Genomic DNA, 21,736 nt, shown 5'->3' with positions numbered 1-21,736 from the left:
CAAGCCACCCTTCTCCAAATACCCCCAACAAACTGCAAAGAAGGGTAAAAAAGAAATAATCTCAAGCTTTCCCGTTTAGAAGTGGAAATCCCTGGCTTTTCACAAATGACTCGCTTTCCCTCACAGCGCTTGAGCGAGTCCTTCTGAAGAAAAAACGACTTTGAAGTATAAATAAGAGTGAAGGGTGTGAGACAGGGGTTTGGGGCGTCCTAGGGGGCAACTTGGCCTGAGAAGTCTTATCTCCCCGCGCAGGTTTACAGATGCGGTGTGCAGGAGAGGAGTGGGCGGCCCACAACGAATGTGGGCGAGAAGGAGCTGGCCTCGAGAGCCTTTCCACTTCTTTAAAAAGAAGAGAAAGAAAAAGCTTCTGAGCGCAAACTTCGAAAAGTCAGGCACCAAAGTCGCGCAGAGAGGTGTCCATCACTGCGAACGTGGTCCAGCCATCAAATGGGTAGCGCCTGTCCCCGACCTTTGCCCTCAAGGTTTCCTGCGCCTCCAGGACAAGCGACCTCCAGAGGACGGACCTGTACTTAGCGTGTAGGTGCCACACGCTGCGGGTCCGCACCCAGAACTCCTGGCTTTCACTTAGGGCAAATTAATTAAAACCAAAGCTCCTTGTGAGTAAATCAAGGCTTTAAAAACGCCCAGCTTCTTTATAAAACTGCAACCTGCTTGATTGTTGCTTCACATGGGCTTGGCTGAAAATCTTCTGGCCCCATCCGCGGCCAGCCTCGTGTCAGAGGCCAAGCGGCACCCGGCCGCTTCGCTCCCGGCGCTCCTGGCAGTCCCAGGCTGCGCCGTCGCCGCTGCCTCCTGGGCGTTTCCACGCGCCCCTGAAGCGCACTCCAATCCAGGTCCCGGCGCTTCTAGCCTAGGGTCTTTTTTCCGATAGAAGCCGACTATTTTAGAAAAACCAACAAAACTAAACAAAACCTCAAACACCTGTTCTGGGGCGCGGGACTCCCAAAGAATGACTAGGTAGAGCCAGGAACCTGATTTGGCTGCGCCAGGCGCTGGGAGCTCCCAACAGTAAGAACCCTGCCTTGGGCCGCTTGAGGTTCTCCTCCGTCCCCTTAACCTGGCTTGTGCTTCTTGGGCAGTCACCGCGCATCCAGGGTGGTACTCCCGACTGGAATGAGCGGAGGCAGAGCTCAGCAGGAGCCGCTCCGGGAGCCAATCTCACCTCCAAGGATTTCGTATCCAAACTTTCCTCACCCCCTACCCTCCACACTCGGCGCCAGGATTCTCCGAGCGGAATCTGGGCATTTCCCTAAGGGTTTTCTTTCCTCCCAAACTAGCCGCCATTCTGTTTTCCCGGGTTCACCGTCGAAGAGTTAGGTACTCCTCACTAGAAACGGAGGTAAAATGTCGCTGGCACCGATTTCAGGTACGCGGAAACCTCCCTTCTCTGGGCGCAAACCTCACCATGTCACCAGTCAATGGAATTATGCTCCGTTTATTACAATTGATGCAACCTCCAGGTCACCCACCTACGCCTGAATCTGGCCTCTGGAATCCACAAAAAGCCACCCCACTCCCCAGTGACTCTTGAGATTATGACCGCCAGTCCAGTCTGACGGTTCTAGAAGCAAGAGCCGGACTCGCGGGCGCAAAGCAAGGAATCCGCCTTTTTGAAGTCCAGAAAAGTTCTCTGCAGCTATTCCGAAGTTCCCGCCCTCGTGGAGCCCCCTGCCCCTCCCTCCAACCCGCCCTCCCCGATAAACAACCCCATCCCCACCCTCACGACACAGGGATGCAGGGGGGACATTCCCTGCTCACCTGGAGCGGCTCGCCAGGGCCCCGAGGCGCCCAAACTCGCGAAGGCCGAGAAGGGGAGGTGGGGGGAGGCCTGTGTCCCACAGGCCAGCGGAGAGCGCGTGGCGGGTAGGAGAGGAGGGTGTCTCTGAGAGGGACGCTCCCTCTGGCCCGCCCCCCACCCCCACGGCGAGGACGCCCCCAAGGAGTCGCGCGCCCTGCCTGGATCCGCTAGGGCTGCGGTGTGAATGGAGCCGCCGAGATTCCTGACTCCTCCTCCTCCCCCGCCGCCGGCCCCTCTTATTTGAGCTTTGAGAAGCTGGGGGCAGCCAGGCAGCTGGGGTAAGGAGTTCAAGGCAGCGCCCACACCCGGGGGCTCTCGCAACTCGACCGCCTATCCGCTCCCCCCTTCCCTCCCTCCCTCCCACTCATTCACTCACCCACCCACCCAGAGCCCGGACGACAGCCCAGGAGCCGGGGCCCCGCCGCCTCCTCGCCGCGATCCTGGACTTCCTTCTGCTGCAAGAGCCGGCGTCCACGTGTGCCCCGGAGCCGGCGTCTTCGCACACGCTCCGGACCGCGCCTGGGTGCCTTCAGCAGCCCCAGCTGCCGGGGATCCGGGGTCCGGAAGGCATCTGGGCCAAGTTAGGCGAGGCGGAGTCGAGCGCCGAGCGTCTGCAAAGCCGGAGGGCCCGGGGAGCGCCCGGGGTTGAGTCACAGCAGATGGGCTCCGACGTGCGGGACCTGAACGCGCTGCTGCCGGCCGTACCCTCGCTGGGCGGCGGCGGCGGTTGCGCCCTGCCTGTGAGCGGCGCGGCGCAGTGGGCGCCGGTGCTGGACTTTGCGCCCCCGGGCGCCTCGGCTTACGGGTCCTTGGGCGGTCCTGCGCCGCCGCCGGCTCCACCGCCACCCCCACCGCCGCCGCCGCCTCACTCCTTCATCAAACAGGAGCCGAGCTGGGGAGGCGCGGAGCCGCACGAGGAGCAGTGCTTGAGCGCCTTCACCGTCCACTTCTCTGGCCAGTTTACCGGCACGGCTGGAGCCTGTCGCTACGGACCCTTCGGTCCTCCTCCGCCCAGCCAGGCGTCGTCCGGGCAGGCCAGGATGTTCCCCAACGCGCCCTACCTGCCCAGCTGCCTCGAGAGCCAGCCCGCTATTCGCAACCAGGGTAAGCGGGCTGGGGAGCGCCCCCTACACGCGGGGCGGTGGCGGCTGAGTTTTGACCGCGCGCGGGCACTCCCCTTCCTACCCCTTCCCTGACCACAGTTCTTACCCGGTCGTCTCCCCAAGGACTGTGAGGGTAGAGGAAGCCGCAGCTGGGGGAGACAGGAGGCCCAGGGAGAGGAGGAAGTCCACGGCGCGGGTTCCTGACATCCTCCAGGGCGGGGAACCAGACCCTTCGCTTGAGCCGGGAGGTCATCTGGGGGCCCTTGGACCCCAAGAAATTCTCAGACTATTCCCCGTTGGGATGGGAAGCGGGAACCGGTGCAATGCCTGGCTCTGCCTCGGGAAGAAGTTTTGTCGCCTAAGGCACTACCAAACTGTCTGCAAGCATTCGTGTATTAAGACCCTGGATTCGGAGTGGGACCAGCGCGTGGTGAGCAGCCCTTGCTGCGTCTGCCCGCCAAAAATGCCAGGAGCCCCTCTGGCCCTAATGGAGGCATCATAAGTACCTTGGAGCCCTAGGATGAGTAAATGAATGAGCTGGAGACACAACAGTGGCTTTCCTGGATTCATGTCCCTGTTTGCGTTTGGCTCCAGTGTATAGTAGTGTAGACGTGGATAGCTCCTGGGTGCCAGGTCAGGTGCGGCCACGCGGGCTCCAGGGCTGGAGGAGAACCCGGTTTATCCGATTCCAAAGCCTGCGCTATGGGGTTCTACCACAGGCGGTGAAATGAGGCCAGAGGGCCGGCTTCCTTCCAGCCCGCCCCAGGCGCCTCCTAGTCGTTGAACCCGGGTCGTAGCTGGAGAAAGATTTTTGCAAGACTTGAAAGTTAAAACAAAGAGAGGTTTATTTTCCGTTTTCAGTCCTCGTACAGCAAGAGACACAGCCGTGGTTTTCTCATCTTGAGCCGTCTCCCGCTTTTTCTTAGGGACCAAAGCAGAATCAATTACGCCGAACTTCTGCATTTTATTTTGTTTGTTAGACTTCTGCGCTGTTGTGAACCTAAACCAATTCTGGTTGATTCGATGTTTTAGGAAATGCTTTAAAAACGCAGGGGCGGATGATTTTCCTAGAGCAAAAATTCGCTCGGGCCTAGGACTAGTCTGTTTCTGGAATGCGTGGGTTGGGAGCAGAAGAGTGCGTACTGTTTGCAGGAGGTGCTGGGGCGCCCAAGGAGCGCGGAAGAAGGGCGGTATTCTTCCCGCCTTCGCGCGCAAGTTCTAAACGCGTATCTTCATATGCGTGACCCCATTCACACCCAGCCGAGAGCACCTGGTCCACCAGAAGCCCTGGCGAAACCGAAACCACCCTCCTCTCTTCGTTCGGGGAATCTGGGATCCATGTCCCGCGGAAAACCTCAAACCCACCCATGAGGTCCCTGCACTCTAAGTCTTTCGTAAAGGAAAACTAGTGTTTGGAACTCAAGGAGTATTGGAACAGCTCAGTGAAGATTGCCGACTCTTGCTCTCTGATCGTACCACCTCTAATAAGCACGTTGGTGTAACCTTTGGTAAATCTCCAGATCTCAGTTTCTCTATGTTGTAAGAGAGCTAAGACCCCCAACCTTATGTCTGACTCTGGTTTGAAGTTCTATGCCACATAAGTCGGCACCCCACCCAACCCGGGTTCTAAACAGAGAAGGCAGCAGCCACCTAAACTTGGTTGGACCTAAAAGGGCAAGCCTGGCAGGCAGGTGTATGAGGTGAGTCTCTGGTAGTGTGCTATTTGAAGACACCTTAGAAACCATTTAAGTACACTGTGTGCAAAATACCATTATCATTTTGAGTCCATCTAGGTTCTGTCGGGTTTTTGGAACCAGGACTCTGTGGCTTTGGTTGGGTCCTTGTGTTCAAACTTCTACAGGGTCATCTGATGCCCAGAATTCCATCAACTCAAGTCTCAGGGTTGTGACTGTGGGCTTCCTATTCCTAGCCAGCCAGCATTACATGTAAGCGGAAAAATCTCAATTCCTCTCTAGAGGATAGGCCTGAGATGTCAAAGAGAAAAGGGGCTTGGGAGCTGGGGACCACAACTAACAGGTAAAATAGCCTCCCTCCCACCCCCCACCCCAACATCCTGGGAAATTACTCAGTAGAGAGGCCACAGACCCAGGCCACAGCCTATAAGCTGGTTCCTGTCTTTAGGCTTAGGTTTTCTCTTGTGATAAAAACATAAGGGGTCATGCTTGCTCAGTCTCTGTGAGTCACTAGGCAGCTGGGAGCTGGGGTGGGATGTCAGAAGCCACTCGTGGCTCAGCCCTGGTGTTGGCAATCAGATTGGGCCCTGAGATTTCAGATTTATTCTCTTGATTTCTGGGCTTCATGCAGCTCCCCCAGGAATGTAGAGTCTTGGCAGGAGGCTTGAGTTGGGGAAAGCAAGGGCAAGCATTTCTTCCCCACAGCCCATCAACTGGCCAAGGCCAGTTCCAGGGGAGAGGAGTCAAGATTCTGGATCCCAGTCTCTAGGCAGGGCAACCTTCAATGGCTCAGGGGAGGAGACAATTGCTGGCACTCTTGCATATTCCCCCACTCCAAGGTATCATACCTCCGTTGGTTTTTTTCCCCAGTTTCTTAAATATCATACCCACTATTCTAATCTTGCTTATAAATACTCATTCAGGAAACATTTATTGAGCACTTATTCTGTGCCAGGCACTGGAGACTGAATGTTAAGACAGAATGCCTTAGCCTTTGCAAGAAGCTCACAACCTGACACTGGAGGAAATCTAAACTCTTAAGAGATAAGGTGTCTCGGAGATCTCTCTCTGGCAGAACCTGGACTCAAACCCAGACCATTCTAGGCTATTTCAACCTCCGTTTCTAGGGATCTTGGCCCCCCTGTTGAGATGGATTTCCTCTTCCCTGCTGGACGGGCACCGAACTGCAGTAGTCTGTATGACCTTTGGGGAATTTGTCAGGAGGGTGAACACTTGCATTCCCAAACTTAGGTGCGAAGTTTGGGAAGGGAAGAGGAAGACTGCTTGAGAGTCTTGAGCAATTTACCCAGCCCCTCTGGCGGGCAGAACCCTATCCCTGGAGGATACCTGATTATCACCGGCCCACCTAGTGTCACACGGGGACACCAGCACAGCCCTAGGGCCAAGGGCGCCCCTCTCGGGTCGCTTTGGAGAGGGTATTTCGTTGCTAGATAGCTTTCCCCATACGCTGCTGCGGCCGCGGCTGCGGAGTCATCATTTTCAGCCCTTGGGACCACCTTCCTGATTGAGCCTGCTGTCCCCTCCACCCGTCAGCTCCCTCGGGGGCCCGGGCCGGCCAGGCTGTTCCCGGACTCCTCCTTTGAGGCGGGCGGGGGAGAGAAGCGCAAAGCGAGTGTCGCTGCTCCACGCGGTCAAGGTTGCACTGCTTTGCCGGGCCGAGAGGAACCGTGGGAAAGGCGCTACCTTGGCCGCTCGAGCCGCTCCCTCTAAGGCCTGTAACAATACAAGGAATCTTTGAACATGCTGTCCCCTTTACCCGGCAGCTGTCCCTCCTCCGGCCCCCGCCTCCGCGCTCTCCCCGCTTGGCTCAAGGCCCCGGGACCACGGGGGATCAACCCCGCATCCGATAAGCTTCTAATTTAAAGGGCCCTCTTCCCTCCTCATTGAGGGCACTTTCACCGATGTGCACTCCCTTTCCGGGGAGGGGGGCCTTGGGAGCCTCGCGGGGCGCGGAGTCGAGGCGATCCACGCAGGAGCGGCCTCCCGCAACCCCTTGGCCCTCGCCGCGCACCGACGGCGGCGGGGGCCGCCTCCGGGGACAGCACGATGCTCCGGCCACCGGCTCAGGAATGGAGAACGGTTCGTCTAGAGACAACTTCTTTGTCGCTCCTGTTTCTCCTCTTTATTTAAAACGCAGTTCTTTCAAAATTCGGCCTTCCCCCTGTAAAGCTGGGCGCTCCGAGCCAAATTTCGCTTGTCAGCGGATTGGTAGGCCTCAAACACAGCGCGGCCTCCGTTCCCAAAAGGAAGTGCCTGGAAGCGCCAGCGTGCTCACCCACTCCTGACAGCTAGCGGGCCGGGGGTTATCTTTGCCCACTTAGCAGGCCAGAAATAGAGGCCTTTGGGGTCATGCAAATTGCTAAAGCTTGTGGCTTTTTAAGTTGTCAACCTGTGGCGCCAATTGGTGCGAGAGACTTGTACAATTCGTTTAAGACCTGCTCAACCCTCCCTCCGACTCATAAGGCACCACACTCCCCGAAGTGGACTGTAGAAGCTTGTTTTGTTTTTTTTGTGGGGGCGTTTAAAAGACGTGGGTATTACCTTTCACTGTTCAATCTAAGTCTTCAGGGACGTTTGTTGTAGAGCCCTGATCATGCCTGGGGCAAGAGTTGGAGAATGGGGGTTGTTTGATTCACCCTACTCCCAAGAATTGAGGGGGGGCGGTGGTTGCACTCAGCTCAGTGCAAGAGGCGGGGCCCAGCGAGGGCGGGGTGGGGGGACTGGGTTCAGCCCAGTGGCCCTGCGGGGAGCCGATGTGAGCTTCTGGACTAATCTGATTCCTCACTTGGCCAGGACCTCAGTTCAGAGACTACGGAGCTTGCGCACAGGAAAGGACCCCACCATTGGGTTCAGGACTCAGAACTGATCCTTATCTTAGCTGGAGGATGCTTTTCCCCCAGAGGCAGCTACAGTTTTGCAGAAGCCAGTGGGGTAAATGTTTCAAGTACTTTGGTGACAGTAATCACAGAAGGAGACTACGTTTTTTCAACCACCAACACGTGTTTTATTTTCCTCCTCACCTTCGGAGAGCTGGGGAAGAATGCCGTGACATTGCTTTCGTTTCTCGGCAGGGAAACTGAGGCATTGGATCCCGTGCGTACCATGTAGGGAAAGGGAGGTACACTGTCAGACACACTCTGAAACAGGTTTCCCAGCCTGGGACGCGAGGAAGTCGGCCCCTGCAGTGATGGTCACAGTCCGATCCGCAGGGCGCGAGCTGGGTCCGAGGAAGGACGGAGGAAGGCGCAGGGTCGAGGCCCGCCGGCCCAACTTGAAAGGCCCCTTCTTTTTTTCCCCTCACCAGCTTTCCCGAGGGCTTTGGGTGTCAGTGGTGTCGGGTCGCGCAGCCTCAGACAGATAACATTACTCAGTAATTACTCTCCCCCATTTAAAGCCCAGGTCGTTTAACTGGCCCCGAGTAATTAATGAAAGTTGGTGCGCGGGCCTCTGATTTACGGCTCCGCGTCAGCGCCGGGTCAGCCGAGCAGATCCATTTTGGTCGCCCGCCGCTGCCCCTGCGCGAGAAACGCTCTGTTTTGTTTTGGGGGGAGAACGACTTTCTCCGCCGAGCGGCTGAAAGTTTTCATACTGGCGAGGTTCGGTGCAGAAGCCGCGGACGCCGTGAAAGACAAGGGCGTAAATAAATTGGAAAACTCTGGGGAGGTCTGGATTTTACCAGGGAAAGGGCGGGGAGCATGTCCCGAGGTCACACTGGGCCCGGCTTCCCTGGGGGCTGATTGGCGCGGGATCCGAATGCGGGGCTGGGTGCTCCTCGCCCGGTTGCTGGTTCACAGGGTCCCTGACTCCCCGCTGACGCTGTTTCTCTCTCGGCCTGGTCCGCAGGATACAGCACGGTAACCTTCGACGGGACGCCCAGCTACGGTCACACGCCCTCGCACCACGCCGCGCAGTTCCCCAACCACTCCTTCAAGCACGAGGACCCCATGGGCCAGCAGGGCTCGCTGGGTAAGCCGGGGTGGAGGTGGGGGCCTTCTCCCCTTCTTCCATGCCACCCCTGCCTCCCCAGGAATTTCCAACCCACAGCAAATTGGGGAAGGGAGAAGAGGACACCTAGAAGAATTTTAGAAATAACCTAATCTCAAAAGAAAAGATTGTTTCCCCCCACTCCAAGTATGTTAGCTCCACTCCGCCTAGACTGCGAATGTCCAGGGGGTCTTTTCCGTGTTCTGTGCGGTGACTGCTTAAAAGAAGGTAAAGGGAGAAGCTTAGCTCGCTGTGATCTGGACACCCCTCTCTCGGCACGGACCCCGCATCCAGTCCCCCGTGCACCCTGCACAGCCTGGGGGCCCAGCCCCCGCCCGCGGCCCCGCACTCCCAGCCCTGCACCCCCAGCCCTCAGCGCGCGCTCACTCCGCTCTCCTGGCTCTCTGCAGGGGAGCAGCAGTACTCCGTGCCGCCCCCAGTCTACGGCTGCCACACGCCCACCGACAGCTGCACAGGCAGCCAGGCCCTGCTGCTGAGGACGCCCTACAGCAGGTAGGAAGGCGCTCCGCACCGGGTCTGGGTCCCCGCGACCCCGGAGGGGGCGCTCGAGCTGGCGGGCCCTGGAGTGTCCGCCGCCGGGCAGCCCCGCCTGCGAGTCCTGGAGGCCACGGGCGCCTCGAACCCCCTGGGCTCCTTGAAGCAAATTAAAGCCCATCTCTTGGCTTCTATCTGAAAGACGTAGGTTTCCCGGTCTCCTGATGGTCTTAGTTTGGATATCAATGAGGGCGGTTACTGTTTGGAGCTGAAGAGCAGAACTTTGAGGATTTTATTTTTTGGTAAGGGCTCTTTGCTAGGAGGAGTTCAACCTCCTCGGGATCAGGGATTAAACACGGGGTCCACTCCCACCCAGTCAGCCAGATTGTCTCCCTTTTCCAGCCCCCTCCTCGCGCGCTGGACACACTCGCCAGCCTTCTCTGGGACCATTTCGAGGGCGCGTACACTCGGGCCACCACCCCCCTTCTCCCCACGCCAGTTCCCCAGAGTCTCGGGTGCGGCAGCGCCCTGGGGGCGTCTTCCCCAGCGCCCCGCTACCTCGGACTGGGTGCGGGATTGCAGGCCGGCGGCTGCGGTGCCTCCGGGGAGACAGCTCCAGTCCGCGCCCGCCCTTTTTCCTGTTACCGGGAGGCGGAAAACCAGCTTCTTCTCCCTCCAGGCTCTTTTCCTGCCCCTCGTGCCTCCTCGGCGCTTGCTCCACCCTCCACCTTCTCTTCCCCCAAATTTATTCTTCAACTTTGGGTGAACTTGGCCGGCATCCCGCGTCGCCGATAGGGTTGCCTAGTAACTACACCCGCCGGAGCCGGGAGGGAAGTGGCCGCTCGCGGCCTTTTGAGCCCGGGGATTGGGCGCGCATTACCTCATTTTCCACCCCTACCCCCGACTCGGTGCTGCGGGGATCCTGATACCGACTGCCCCAGACTCATCTCCATCTTCCCTCCCCTCCTCTGGAAGACCCGGGGCTGACGTCAAGGGAAGGAGGTAGTGAGGTAATGAAGGAAGGAAAAGCGCCTGCCCTGGGAGATTGGTGGAAGGAATGGCCGCGCCTGGGGGCCCTCCAGTCCCACAGGTGGAGGAGGGGAAGGGGTCTTCGTTTACGAGCTCGCAGCGGCTCATCCCAACCCCAACGCCCCGCAGTATTTAGGAAACCGAGCCTGGGACACTGGTCTGATTCTCCCATCCTGGGGAGGGACCGGGTCCAGCCCACCTACTTCTCTAGGCCTAGAGTACACAGACTTCGGAAACCTTTCCTTTTTACTGGGGAAATCCGGCATATCTAATCTGATCTTGGATTCAAGATCACGTTTTTTTTTTTTTTTTCTTTTTTTAAGCCCGACCTCCACTAGATTTTTTTTTTTCTTAAGATAGAGAGAGCAGAAAAAAAAAAAAAAAAAAAGCATGCAGTTTGCCCAGGTTCAGGAAGATCTCCTGGAGAAAGGCATGGCAGCCCGGTCCACTATTCTTGCCTGGAGAATCCCATGGACAGAGAAGTCTTGTGGGCTACAGTCCATTGGGTAGCAAAGAGTCAGGACACGGCTGAGCTACTAACACTTGCCCAGGTAGAGATTGAATGATCACACCTTCTCACCCTCCTGTCTCCCTCCCTAGCTGGCAGAACCCAGTTCTGTTCTTGGTGCAGCAGACTCAGGGATCTGCTCCTGGCAGACATCTCTGCACTTGCCCTTGGTGGTTCAGCTCACTGGAATGGGTACAGAATCTGAAATCTCTGTTGTAAAACACCTCCCCAAGCAAAACTGAGATGGTGGGATCATTGACATCGTTTTTAAGGAGCTGCTTCTGCCTGTTTCCAGATTGGCATTGCTCTTATTTTAGCCTTGGGGTGGGGTGGGTTTTGGAATGGTTCCTGATGGGATGACCTTGGCCCAGTCCTTCCTCCTTGGCTCCTGGTTGATGCCTCACCCCACGCAGAGAGGAAGACCTTGATGCTGGAATGGGTGCTGTTTAAATGGGCTGGGATACCTCCTTGGAGGTTGGGGACTGGGGGGCTTTGGAGTCTGGTTCAGTAGTGACACAACTACACACATTTCTTACTCCCCCGTCTTCCAAGCCTAAGTCCACCCTGTGGGTCTCTTAAGAAGGTACTGAACAGCCTAGAAAGGAGTCAGGGATAAAGTGATCACAGCCTCTGGCTTAACAGCAGTTCTCCAAACTGAGTCCCTGTGGTGATTTTGACTTAGGGCTGAATTTGTGGTTGCTATGAAAGTAGGAAAAATCACTTGGATTGCATTTTATACATAAAAATTTCACATTTTCTAATCCATCTTCTAACTGGCTGCTATATAAAGCACTTTTGTCAGGTTCATCTTTCAGAGTTATTTGCTTATCCATTTCTTCTTTCTACATAATTGGAACTTCTTTGCTCACTTTTGTATGAGTGTCATAAAAATACCATTTTCTCTTGTTATAGAAAAATTTCTAAGTAATAACATCTCCTGAAAAAAAATTTGTGACCCCCTGTAGGAAAAGTTTGCTCCCTTGAAGTTGGTGCTGCCTGAGTCTTTGAAGCTTTCCACCCTAAATTCACAATATTTCTAATCACCTTTCAAAAACCAGATACTTCCCCTGCAGTAATGATGGGTGTACAGGTCTAGGGATGTTTTAGGATATGTGCATCCACATTACTCCTGTTGTGTCATTTCCTTCTTTCCTACTTCTGAAAAAGTTTGAAAGGTTATTTAAATGCTTTTGTGAACACAGTTTTTGAAAAACATAGGAAATACAACTAAACTTTAATCACTTAGATATTCAGTGGTTCTTCTACTGGTCCCTGGCTCTGTTCCCTTTTCTGTCTTAAAATTGGGACCTCCTGGGAAAGGCTTGCTTGTATTTTGTTTGTCTTGTTGCACTTGCTAAGGCAGCCTGCCAGACTCTTTGCCCTGCCCTTCCAAAGCTGCTTCTGTCTCCCCAGTCTTGGATTTAGTCTGGGATTAGTGTATTTGGTATATACACATGACATTAAATAAGCACTACACAATGTGAATTTGCTTTGAGAAAATTGTCAAAATTCTCTATTAGGAGAGAACTGTAAAGTGACTCCTCTCTTTCAGGTCATAAATCTGAAGAGGTACAGCTGTATACCGATGTGATGAGCAATGAATAAAAAATGACCCCAGTCTACTTTTGGAAAGTGTTAAGAGATGATTTTCTCCATCCTTCTCTGCCCCCCTCACCCCAAATATTGCGGGTGGGCAGAGTTTATTCTGAAGGTCACTAAGGATTCTGGAGCCAGATTTCAGTCCTTCTGGAGCCCAACGATCATAGCCAGGTGAAAGCTCGAGCCCCGATTACATAATCGCTAGGCTTTATTGCATATTTTATGCTGTGGCATACTGTGCTACGTGCTTCGCTCAACTGACTCATTTAATTCTTCTAATTACCTTTGAGGTCGGTACTCCAATCCCCACTCTGCTGAAGAGGCGAGAGATTCAGAGACTCGAAGTAACTTGCTCAAGTTACCTAGCAATGAGAATCAGAACTAGGATTTGATTCTCAGTCTCTCTTGTCTTTAAAGCCCACAGGGATTCCAGGTCACTCACTGTCCTCCACCTGAAATATTCCCCTTATATAGCACCTTTGCTAATATTTGATAAGAGCAAATGCTTACATAAGCTTACTACCTCCCGAAACCATTCTAAGCACTTAATTTTACATTTAATCTGTAATTAAATGTAAGACTTAAATTTAATCTGAAACTCTGAGATAGGCAGTAAGTAGGTTATGCAGGGGAGGAAACTGAGGCCCTTGGAGGTGAATTTGCTTGGTGAGATACAGTATGGGACAAAACAGGTGTGAGGCTCTGGCATCCATCCTCTCTCCCGGCACTTGGCTGCCTATCCTGATGCTTAAGGGCCCCTTTCCTTTCCAAAGGTGCTGTCTGCCCTAGATCTTGCTCGAGGAAGGTCTTTATTCCTCACATCTGTGAAAGAAACCCCATTATCCTTTCATTTTACCCATAGTTTTCAATCAAAATTGCTCTGTGGATCAGAGGCAGTATTTTCATCAGTGAGTATTTTAAGAGCTAACTTGAGCTTTCACTCCAAAAAGTCTTTAACTTACAAAGCCTCCGCCTTTCAAACTCCAAACTCCTCCAGCTTTGCCTTTACCAGTGTGAGAACTACTGAAGTTCAATCCAGACTCCTAAAGAAACACTCTGAAAGGGCAGAGACCTTTCTCTTCATCCATCCAGACCCAGGGGGAGCAACAGCTTCCAGGGCCACCCTGATTTGTGCTTGCCCAGAGCAAGATCTCAGGGAAGGTGGGACCTCCATGCTCCTATGAGGGGAAGAAGTAGTGAAGTCCAACCCCACTAAGCACAGTTTTCTCCTGATGTTGACCTACAACAGGCAGCTAGCAGGGCTTTCCCTACTCATTTCCCTTGAATCCTCTTCCATGAGTCCCCTCTCTCCTGCTGCTTGCTGAGTCCCTTAAAGCCAGTAGTCCTTGACCATGCCCATTTCATGGGTTGATTCTCACAGCTACTTTGAAAAGGAGTTTTGGGCCTGAAAAATATTCCCACATGCACTAATCTTTTTAGACATTATAGTTTCCTTTTCATTTCGTTCTTTTACTAGGTTTCCATATCCATTTTTAGTAACTGGGCTACCAATTTAAACGAGAATGCTTATTTCCTTTGGCCCCTTGTCAGGTAAAACTTCAAATGCAGGAGTAGTTGCTGATTTGAATATTTTTGATTGAATGGTGACGATTCACCAGTGATGAAGTTGACAGTGAAAGTGGACTCCACTATTGGACTCCACTCAAATAGAAGTGGAGTCTATTACCATACAGATTGTCTTTCATGTGAGAGAAGCTTCTAGCAGCTTATAGAGCTTCTGAGGAATCCAGTCAGTGGGAAGTATATGATCTGCCATTTAGGTTGGCCTTCAATGTAGAATTAAATCAGAAAAGAGCTCTCACCTGAAGAAATAAAATCATAATTAATAATGTCTCTTTTTTACATGTACATCTACAAATACTTTATATGCTGTGCAAGCTTCATGTAAGACAATACTTGTTTCCCATATAGGTATACATGAAGGCAGAAAGTCTGAAATGGTTTCCAGGGTGGTGGGCAGTGTTATCAAAGAAAGGTTTGACTTGAACTTGTCTCCAGGGAGCAGGAAAAACCTAGTTTCAAATATTCCTGCAACTTTTGTGCTGATCAAGTGTTTATGAATAGAAGTTAAAGCCCCGGTGGGTTTTTCTTTGGTACACTGGTGAGCTAGAAAGAAATGACAATACCAAGAGATTGACTGTAAAATGATTATTCACCATGGCCTGCTGGGCAGAAATTATTGAACAGGCCGCCTCCATGGCGCCTTGAAGGGAAGAGCGCAGGAAAAGGTCTGTGTGGAAATTTGGCTGCAGCCTTTGTGCATGGGCCTTGGTTATCAGGTAGAAGTGTGGGGCAAAGCTATTACAGAAAACTCTGGGAACATGAATTCTGAGCACAGATGCCACTTACATGTGCTTTTTTCTTATTGGGAATTTTTTTTTTTTACCCCGGGAAACACTTTTCTTCCACCAAGCTGCTGGTTTGCCAGCTGATAACCATCTGGCAGGGGCTTCCTTGGTGGCTCAGTGGTAAAGAACCCGCCTGCAGTGCAGGAGATGTGAGTTTGATCCCTGGATCAGGAAGATCCCCTGGAAAAGGAAATGACAACCCACTCCAGTACTCTTGCCTGGGAAATCCCATGGACAGAGAAGTCTGGTGGGCTACAGCCCGAGGGGTCACAAAGAGTCAGACACGACTCAGTGACTAAACAACAACAACCATCTGGCAGAGGCAACTCCGGTCTTAATCAGTCTTTGGCAGTCCCATTCCAGTGGTAAAAAGAATTTTTCTACCTCATTCTTCTGAATATACTTAAACACACTTAAAGATGAAAATGTACTTGAATTACACATGCATTTGAAGAGTGAGGGAGTTCTGGTCCAGATAATAGCAGAGAGCTTTTCTCTTCCTTTCTTTTCGTGCAGAGGTCGAGAACTCAGTAATCCTGCAGTCCAGGCCAAAACAAACTCTATATGATCTACTACTGATTTCCTTTTAAGTTCCCCTTTTTGCTAGGACTGACTTCCTTTTATTTTACTCCAGCTTGCATTAATCCCAGTTATAGAAGTTTCTTTCCTCTCTCCCTTGCTTCCAACTTCAAACATTTCTTACATAGGAAACCGGTGACTTTTTTTTTTAATTTCAAGATCTACTTAAAAGAAAATATAAAAGACACCATGACCATATATTTTGGAATATATTTTGGCAGCCGGCAATTTCAGAGCTCCTTTCCAAGCAGACAGAGTTATATGTGGAGCTGAAATGCCTGCGTGACCACTGTGGTCCCTGTGAGCCAAACCACTTGCTTATCTGGTCTCCTCTGGGAATGAGGTGGTCGACACCTACAGTGGTTATTTAGTAATTAGATGCTTTGTTTGCCAGGGGTCATATATTCCTTAACTGGTGCTCCTCTTTCTGTGGGTTTTCATGATGAGAGCTGGGTATTGACCAATCGCCTGAAGAGATCAGAGCTTGGGCCTGGTATTTTTAGCTCAGATTCACATTTTGTCCTCTCCCAGCAGCAGCTGTTGTTATTACTGTCATTGACTTCCAGTTGGAAGATGGTGCCAGCCAAACTGACTGAGCCATTGAGGCGCCCCGGCCAGCAGAAGGCAGGATGTAGTTAAAATTGTGCTCTGATTCTATGGCCAGCCTCAGGAAATCTATTTGGTTTTTTTGTTTGTGTTTTGGTTTTTGCTTGGGAATTTTCTGAAAGCCCTTCTCCTTTGGCTCTTTTCACCTTCTCTCCTTTAAGAGGAATTGCAGACTGAACTATCAGGACTACTGAAATCCAGAAGTGGGGGGTCCTCCTGGGACCCTGGCACACTATTCTCTTTCACCTCCAGACTCCTGTCTGTACTGTTATCATATTGTTTTTTACTGTTGTTTAAATAGCAGTGAGAGAACAAGGCTCAGAGTTCAAATAATGCCACGAAGCCATTACAGGGGCAGGGCAGGGTGGAGGTGGGGGCATCAGGCAGGTCAGCACTAGGCAAGTCGCTGAGCCTCAGTCCTCCTCTGATAAATGATGACCATAAGGCAGTCATAATTATGCCTGCCTCACAGAGTTGTTGTGATGAATATTGGTGATGTATGAGTGTACTGTACAAAATCTGATGGATGAGAAAAAGTGAAATATTTTATCTGTGTAGTCTTGAAAGAGTTATTGTTAGAACTTCACAACATCCTTGTAAAGTTAGACTGATTGAGATTAAAATTCCCATTTAACAGATGAGAAAACTGAGGTGCAGAGACTTGAAATGATTTGCTCAAGGTCCTAAAACTTACAGAGGAACTCTGTTCAGTAGAAACATAATGCAAATCATCTACTTAACTTGAAGTTTACCAGTAGCCACATTTAAAAAATTAGAAACAGAAAATTTTAAAAATATTCTATTTAACCCTAAAAGCCCAACTCTTATTTCAGTATGTGGCACTCTCCATATTTCAGGTTCTAAACACCCATGTCTCACTAGTGGCTACCTATTAAGTAGTGCAGTCGAGAGGATTTTCAAGCCCCCACTAGGAAGATACATATATAAGGCAGAGATTCTGTATTTAAGAAGGTTTGCTTTCTGGGGGCCAAGAAAATGTACTTAAAAACTTATTTTCTCTTTAGGATCTGTTGGACTTATTCTTTAAGTCTGTGAGAAAATTCCAGAATCATAAAGTTAGATATTTGGGACTCATTGACCCATATGTGTAAATGCCTGTCACTCATCCTGCTTCTCAGACCTCTTGAAAATTACAGTGTTGTTACTCTTATGCAAGAATGAAATAATTTCATAAAGATCCCAATCCCAGTAGGACCTAGGAAAATTGTCAACCGGGGCTGAGTGATTTTAGTTGGTGAACAATTTTTAAAAAATCAGTGACAAAAACAGAGAGCTGCCTGGGGAATACAATGCCTGTTGGCTGAGATTAATGGCAAGATTAATAAATGGATTGCTTGATGAAAAGGCACAGGAGAACAAAAACCAGTAGAGATTGTGGAGGAGGCCACTTATTAATGAACTGTCAGCCCAAAGAAAGTTCAAGAAACTCTCCTGTGTTAAATGCAGCAGGCTGGCACTTCTAATAAAAATTGGGGTCCTTCAGGAATTAATTACACTGGCCTTACAGCAAGAATTCGTGGAATTGCGAAATGTAGTGGCACAGACCAGCACCAGCCGCTGCTGCGAACAGAGAAGCTGCTGGAGAAACTAATCTTTTTTTTTTTCATTGATATGTAGTATATTGTAGTAGCATAATAGCCAGTTGGACACCGGGATGAATGATGGAGTCCAGATAGGCACTGACTAATGAAACTACACATACTTGGAGTTTGAAGTCACTTCACATTTCATATGTAAAATTCCCTCCTGGAATCTGATTTCCTCCTTATTCTGTGTGCCCGCCACTAAGGAGTTCCACATAATTTTCAGAGTCATTCTATGAGAGGCAGATGGACTGTACCGTGATTTATCAAGCTATGTTGAGAGAGAGCACAGGGTTCATTTATTCCGAGGGATACATGCTGTTACTTCCCTCACCCCTCCACAGGTTCCCAGTTTGGCTGGCCTGACAAAACCATCTCTTAATTAAACTTTGGTGTTGCCTCTGCCCGATGGATGAAGCAGCCCAAAGGAATGCGGTGACAAGGTGCAGACTGTCCAGAATTTGCGATCTGGTATCACACACATTAGATACTGAAAGCTTATTACCTTCTTTCCCTTCTGCCGTGAAGGTGGAATGGAAATGGTCTGTAATGTGTTTAGACCAAAGGTTCCCAGACAAAACCATTCATCTCCTGGGTCTCAAATTTCATAATTAACCATTTTACTTCAGGAATAAATGTATCCCTAATAGAACTTGGCTATTTAGGAGATTTGTGGTGATCGGTTGGTATGTTAGTTTTCTAGGAAGGAGATATATATTAAATTAATGAATTAGTAAAAATAAAAGCATGTAATAAAGATGTTGAGTTGTGCCATGCAGGATACTTTTGAGAAGAGTGTTGTTTTAGGAAATATATGTGACAGCTCTTCTATAATGCATTTAGAGAAGTGTTTTAAGACATATGCAATAAATATGGTTTTAAAAGTTGTATGTGAAAAACAAGAGAATAATTTTGGTTGGTTTATATGGTGATACAGTTTTCCTTTGGGGTCGTAATGTAAATGATCAGCCATTGTTTTCCCTTATATAATAAAGGTCTGGGTTGGGGCCTTTGAAAAAAAACTCCCTTTGACTTATACCATGACCATAAAATTTATAGAGAATGATTCCTTGAGTTGTATTTAGAGTTTATCATCCTCTTTCTTCTGCTTGTCACATCCTTGAGTATTAGACCATCCATCACCCATCACTCTTTGACTTTTCAGGCCCTCATAATCCACATGATACTTATCCTTTTGATTAAAACAAGTTAATGGCCTTTTCACGAATAATTAATCTGCTGTCTTTCTACTTTCTGCTCCAGGCTTTTAACTTTAATGTTGAGCTATCCAGCCTGTGTTGCCTTTCAAAGTTTCACTCCCTTTAGCCTCTTCCCTTCAGAGGTTTAATACCTCTTTAGAAACTTCAGTGTTTGCTCTAGTAAGGTTTTTTAAAGGCTTCCAAATTGTTCTCACATCCTTTCTGCTGTGTGTGAAGTGAATGACATGTGGAGATCAGTGGGATGAAATGAAAATCATTTTAGACTCATGTATTCTGTCCATTCTGGAAAGTGTGGAGGCTTTCACTGTAAAGAAAAGTTAAAAGTCTATTGCTTTTTGGAAAAAAAATTGCACATATATATGTTGTATACTATGAATTTCTAACTCTGGACGTGTTTCTGACAGTGACAATTTATACCAGATGACCTCCCAACTTGAATGCATGACCTGGAATCAGATGAACTTAGGAGCCACATTGAAGGGGTAAGTTCTTCTCTACTCAGTTTCCCTTCAACAGTAACTTACACCCGTTTGAACATTTTCAAGGTCCTTATACCGTAGGAAGAGAGCACAGCTGTAGAATAGGTGTGGCTCTCTGCAGAATTAAGGTGCTTGCCTCCTTCTCCCAGTTGGTCAGTTTTGTTCAGTATTAAATTTTTAGGAATATAGTTAGGGGATGTTTTTGTCTAGAATGAAGGGGTTGAGAATACAGGGAAAAGTCCACATGGCCTTTCCTTATTGAATGTTTTAGAGTTCCTCAAAGTTGTGTCCGTTCAACCTTGCTTAATATTTATGATTTTCTTGTGATATCTCTGAGGTTAATCATTACATCATGTTTCCGAGAAATGCTTTGAGTTTACAAAGTCCAAGATCTAAACTCATATCTGAAGGTGATTTGGACCATCCAAAGTCAGATGTGGTCACACTTGGTTGCCTCAGGAGGCTTTTATCACATTTGATACACAATCAGAATACAGAGTATACAGCAGGCAAACATAGGTAGGGGCAATTCTTTGCACCTGGAAATGAAAAAAGCAAGGTGGGACTTGCTTTAAACAGTGAAAGAAGTCACTTTTAGTTTCGAATCTGAGTGATAGGCAGTAGGATACAACAGTCACGGAGCCCCCTGTGGGGTAACAGGTAACTCATCTAGGTCCCCTCATCCAATCTTCCCGATGGCATTATGATGCTTCCTAGGCACTGTTATCCTGTTTTTCAAAGAAGTTCGTCAAGCTCAGAGATTTAAGTAATTTCCCAAGCTCACATCATATTACGTGTGCGATAGAGCTGAGATGCCAAGTCCACTTCTGGTTCCAAAGCAAAGGCTCTTTCCAGTCTCCCTGTGGGACCTTCTCCTCCCCACCCCCACCATCAGCCCGAGTGGGATCAGGGACTCAGTTCAGCACTCTTGACTAGACCGCTGGCACCTCGTCTCTGTGTATTTAGTGGCTTCTCATTGGATTGTGGGATCTGGGCTTGCTAGAGCCATGCATGCTCCAGTCCCCATTCCCACCTCTTCTTCTCTTCTAGAGTTGCTGCTGGGAGCTCCAGCTCAGTGAAATGGACAGAAGGGCAGAGCAAGTGAGTGGACAATGCGATGATGGCAAAGCAAACGGTGTAGGCCTTGTTGACTGGCAGCCGGGGTGATGCAGGAGTTAGGACTGATGATGGGTCATCAGGGCAGCCCCGATTGGTGCACAGGGATGGGAAGAAGTGATCCATTTTTTTTTCTCTCTCTCAGCCTCTTATTTACTGTAGATATGTATGTGGGTAAAGATGGAGGTGGTGACACTTCTCATCAGCATACCCCTGGAAAACAATTTAAGAAATGATGCCTTAGGAACCCTGCTCATTTCCTGGCAAATGTTTCAAAAAATATTTACTTTGTGGTATTACACATATTCTTGTTATAGTTCGGTCAAATCTTTCAGCCATACTTAACTTGCCTTTTCTCTATTTACCTTTAAATCTCTCAGGGAGAACTTAATTTTTACCCCAAATCTATGGTCAGACTTTCTGCAAAGACTTTTTAGAATTCCTAAACTCCCAGCCTTACAGCCTGCACCCTGGGACATTTTTGTAACTGTTTCTTTTGATTTTGTTTTCTCTGCTTAAACACCAGAACCAGCTTCCCTCTTCTGGCCCTTCTTTCTTTTGTTGGTTCTGTGCTGTGTTTTGGATCATCCTTTGGTGATCAGCAAAGTTGTCTTTCATCTTCTAAAACTGTTAGAGCCTTCTTTCCACACCCAGCCCCGACTTTTTAAACTATTTTAACCAAATCTCCACTTCCTTTCTCTAGACCTGAAGTATAAAATATAAAAGCCTGCTGTTGATTGGGATTTTTTTCTCTCCCCACTTCCATCCAAGGGTTGATGACAATTTCAGCATTGTATCTTTCCACCTACTTGCAACTTATGTTATCTTTCCTGGTCCCAGCCTTTCTTTCTGAATCCCTTACTTTTCTTCTCTCTTCTCTCAGAATTCAGTAACTCTCCCCAAACTACATGCCAAGAATAGATAGAACATGATTGTGAAGTGAGGAGTATGTTTCAGTTTTTTAAATTTCTTCATGATGGAATATAGGGTTGGTTTGTTTACTTAATTACAAGAATTATGTTTAAGGAATCTAGGCATATATTTGAATCTGGGTCTTTCCATTGGTGAGATAATCTTGGTATCTTTTAAGATCTTCAGGCACATAGTATTAGTCGCTTGCTAGGGAGTCAGAAGCTATAAGGATGAAGTGCAAAGTGAGAGTAGATTTGTTTTGTTCAATCCTGTATAAGAAACAAAAACTAGAAGAGTTTTCATTGATTTGGTGTTTACGTTTTGGAAAAGGATTCTTGAAATTAAAATGTACTTCTTGAATACTTTATTCAGAGAGCTGTGTAAAAAGCATCAAGTGACTCCAATAGATAGTCTTTTAGAAGAGTACTGTAACTCTTTGGAGAACAAAAAGTTACAATCGTCTAGTTTATCTTCTTTCACATTGGGTTTTTAATCTCTTTGGCAGATACTGTAAGTCAGCTAAAAGTTTGCTTTTGTGTGGGAATTGAATATTTATCTGAAGATGGATGTGAACATTATTGGGCCAGATGTGAAGGGCT

The 21,736-nt window shown here is 49.4% G+C and overlaps 1 protein-coding gene across 4 annotated transcripts in view; it reads left to right on the top strand.

Moving 5' to 3' along the window:
• The first annotated feature begins 2,186 nt into the window (after positions 1–2,186).
• The window catches only part of WT1 (WT1 transcription factor), a 48,586-nt gene continuing 29,036 nt past the window's right edge, over positions 2,187–21,736 (top strand). For 2 of the 4 annotated variants that reach the window (XM_088843222.1, XM_088843221.1), the window contains exons 1-4: positions 2,187–2,923; positions 8,481–8,603; positions 9,032–9,134; positions 19,035–19,112. In XM_088843222.1, coding sequence (XP_088699348.1) covers positions 2,479–2,923; positions 8,481–8,603; positions 9,032–9,134; positions 19,035–19,112 — 749 coding nt within the window. In that variant the 5' untranslated portion in view covers positions 2,187–2,478. Of the gene's footprint in view, positions 2,924–8,480; positions 8,604–9,031; positions 9,135–19,034; positions 19,113–20,159; positions 20,211–21,736 lie in introns of all 4 variants that reach the window. The other 2 variants (XM_055423786.2, XM_088843220.1) reach the window with 2 other exon arrangements.

This window comes from Moschus berezovskii, chromosome 14, assembly GCF_049115385.1.
Source record: "Moschus berezovskii isolate FMDL1 chromosome 14, NW_MosBer_1.0, whole genome shotgun sequence".
In the NCBI taxonomy this organism is placed as follows: Eukaryota; Metazoa; Chordata; class Mammalia; order Artiodactyla; family Moschidae; genus Moschus; species Moschus berezovskii.
Note: the sequence above shows the minus strand (reverse complement) of the source record. Positions and strands in the feature narration are given on the sequence as shown.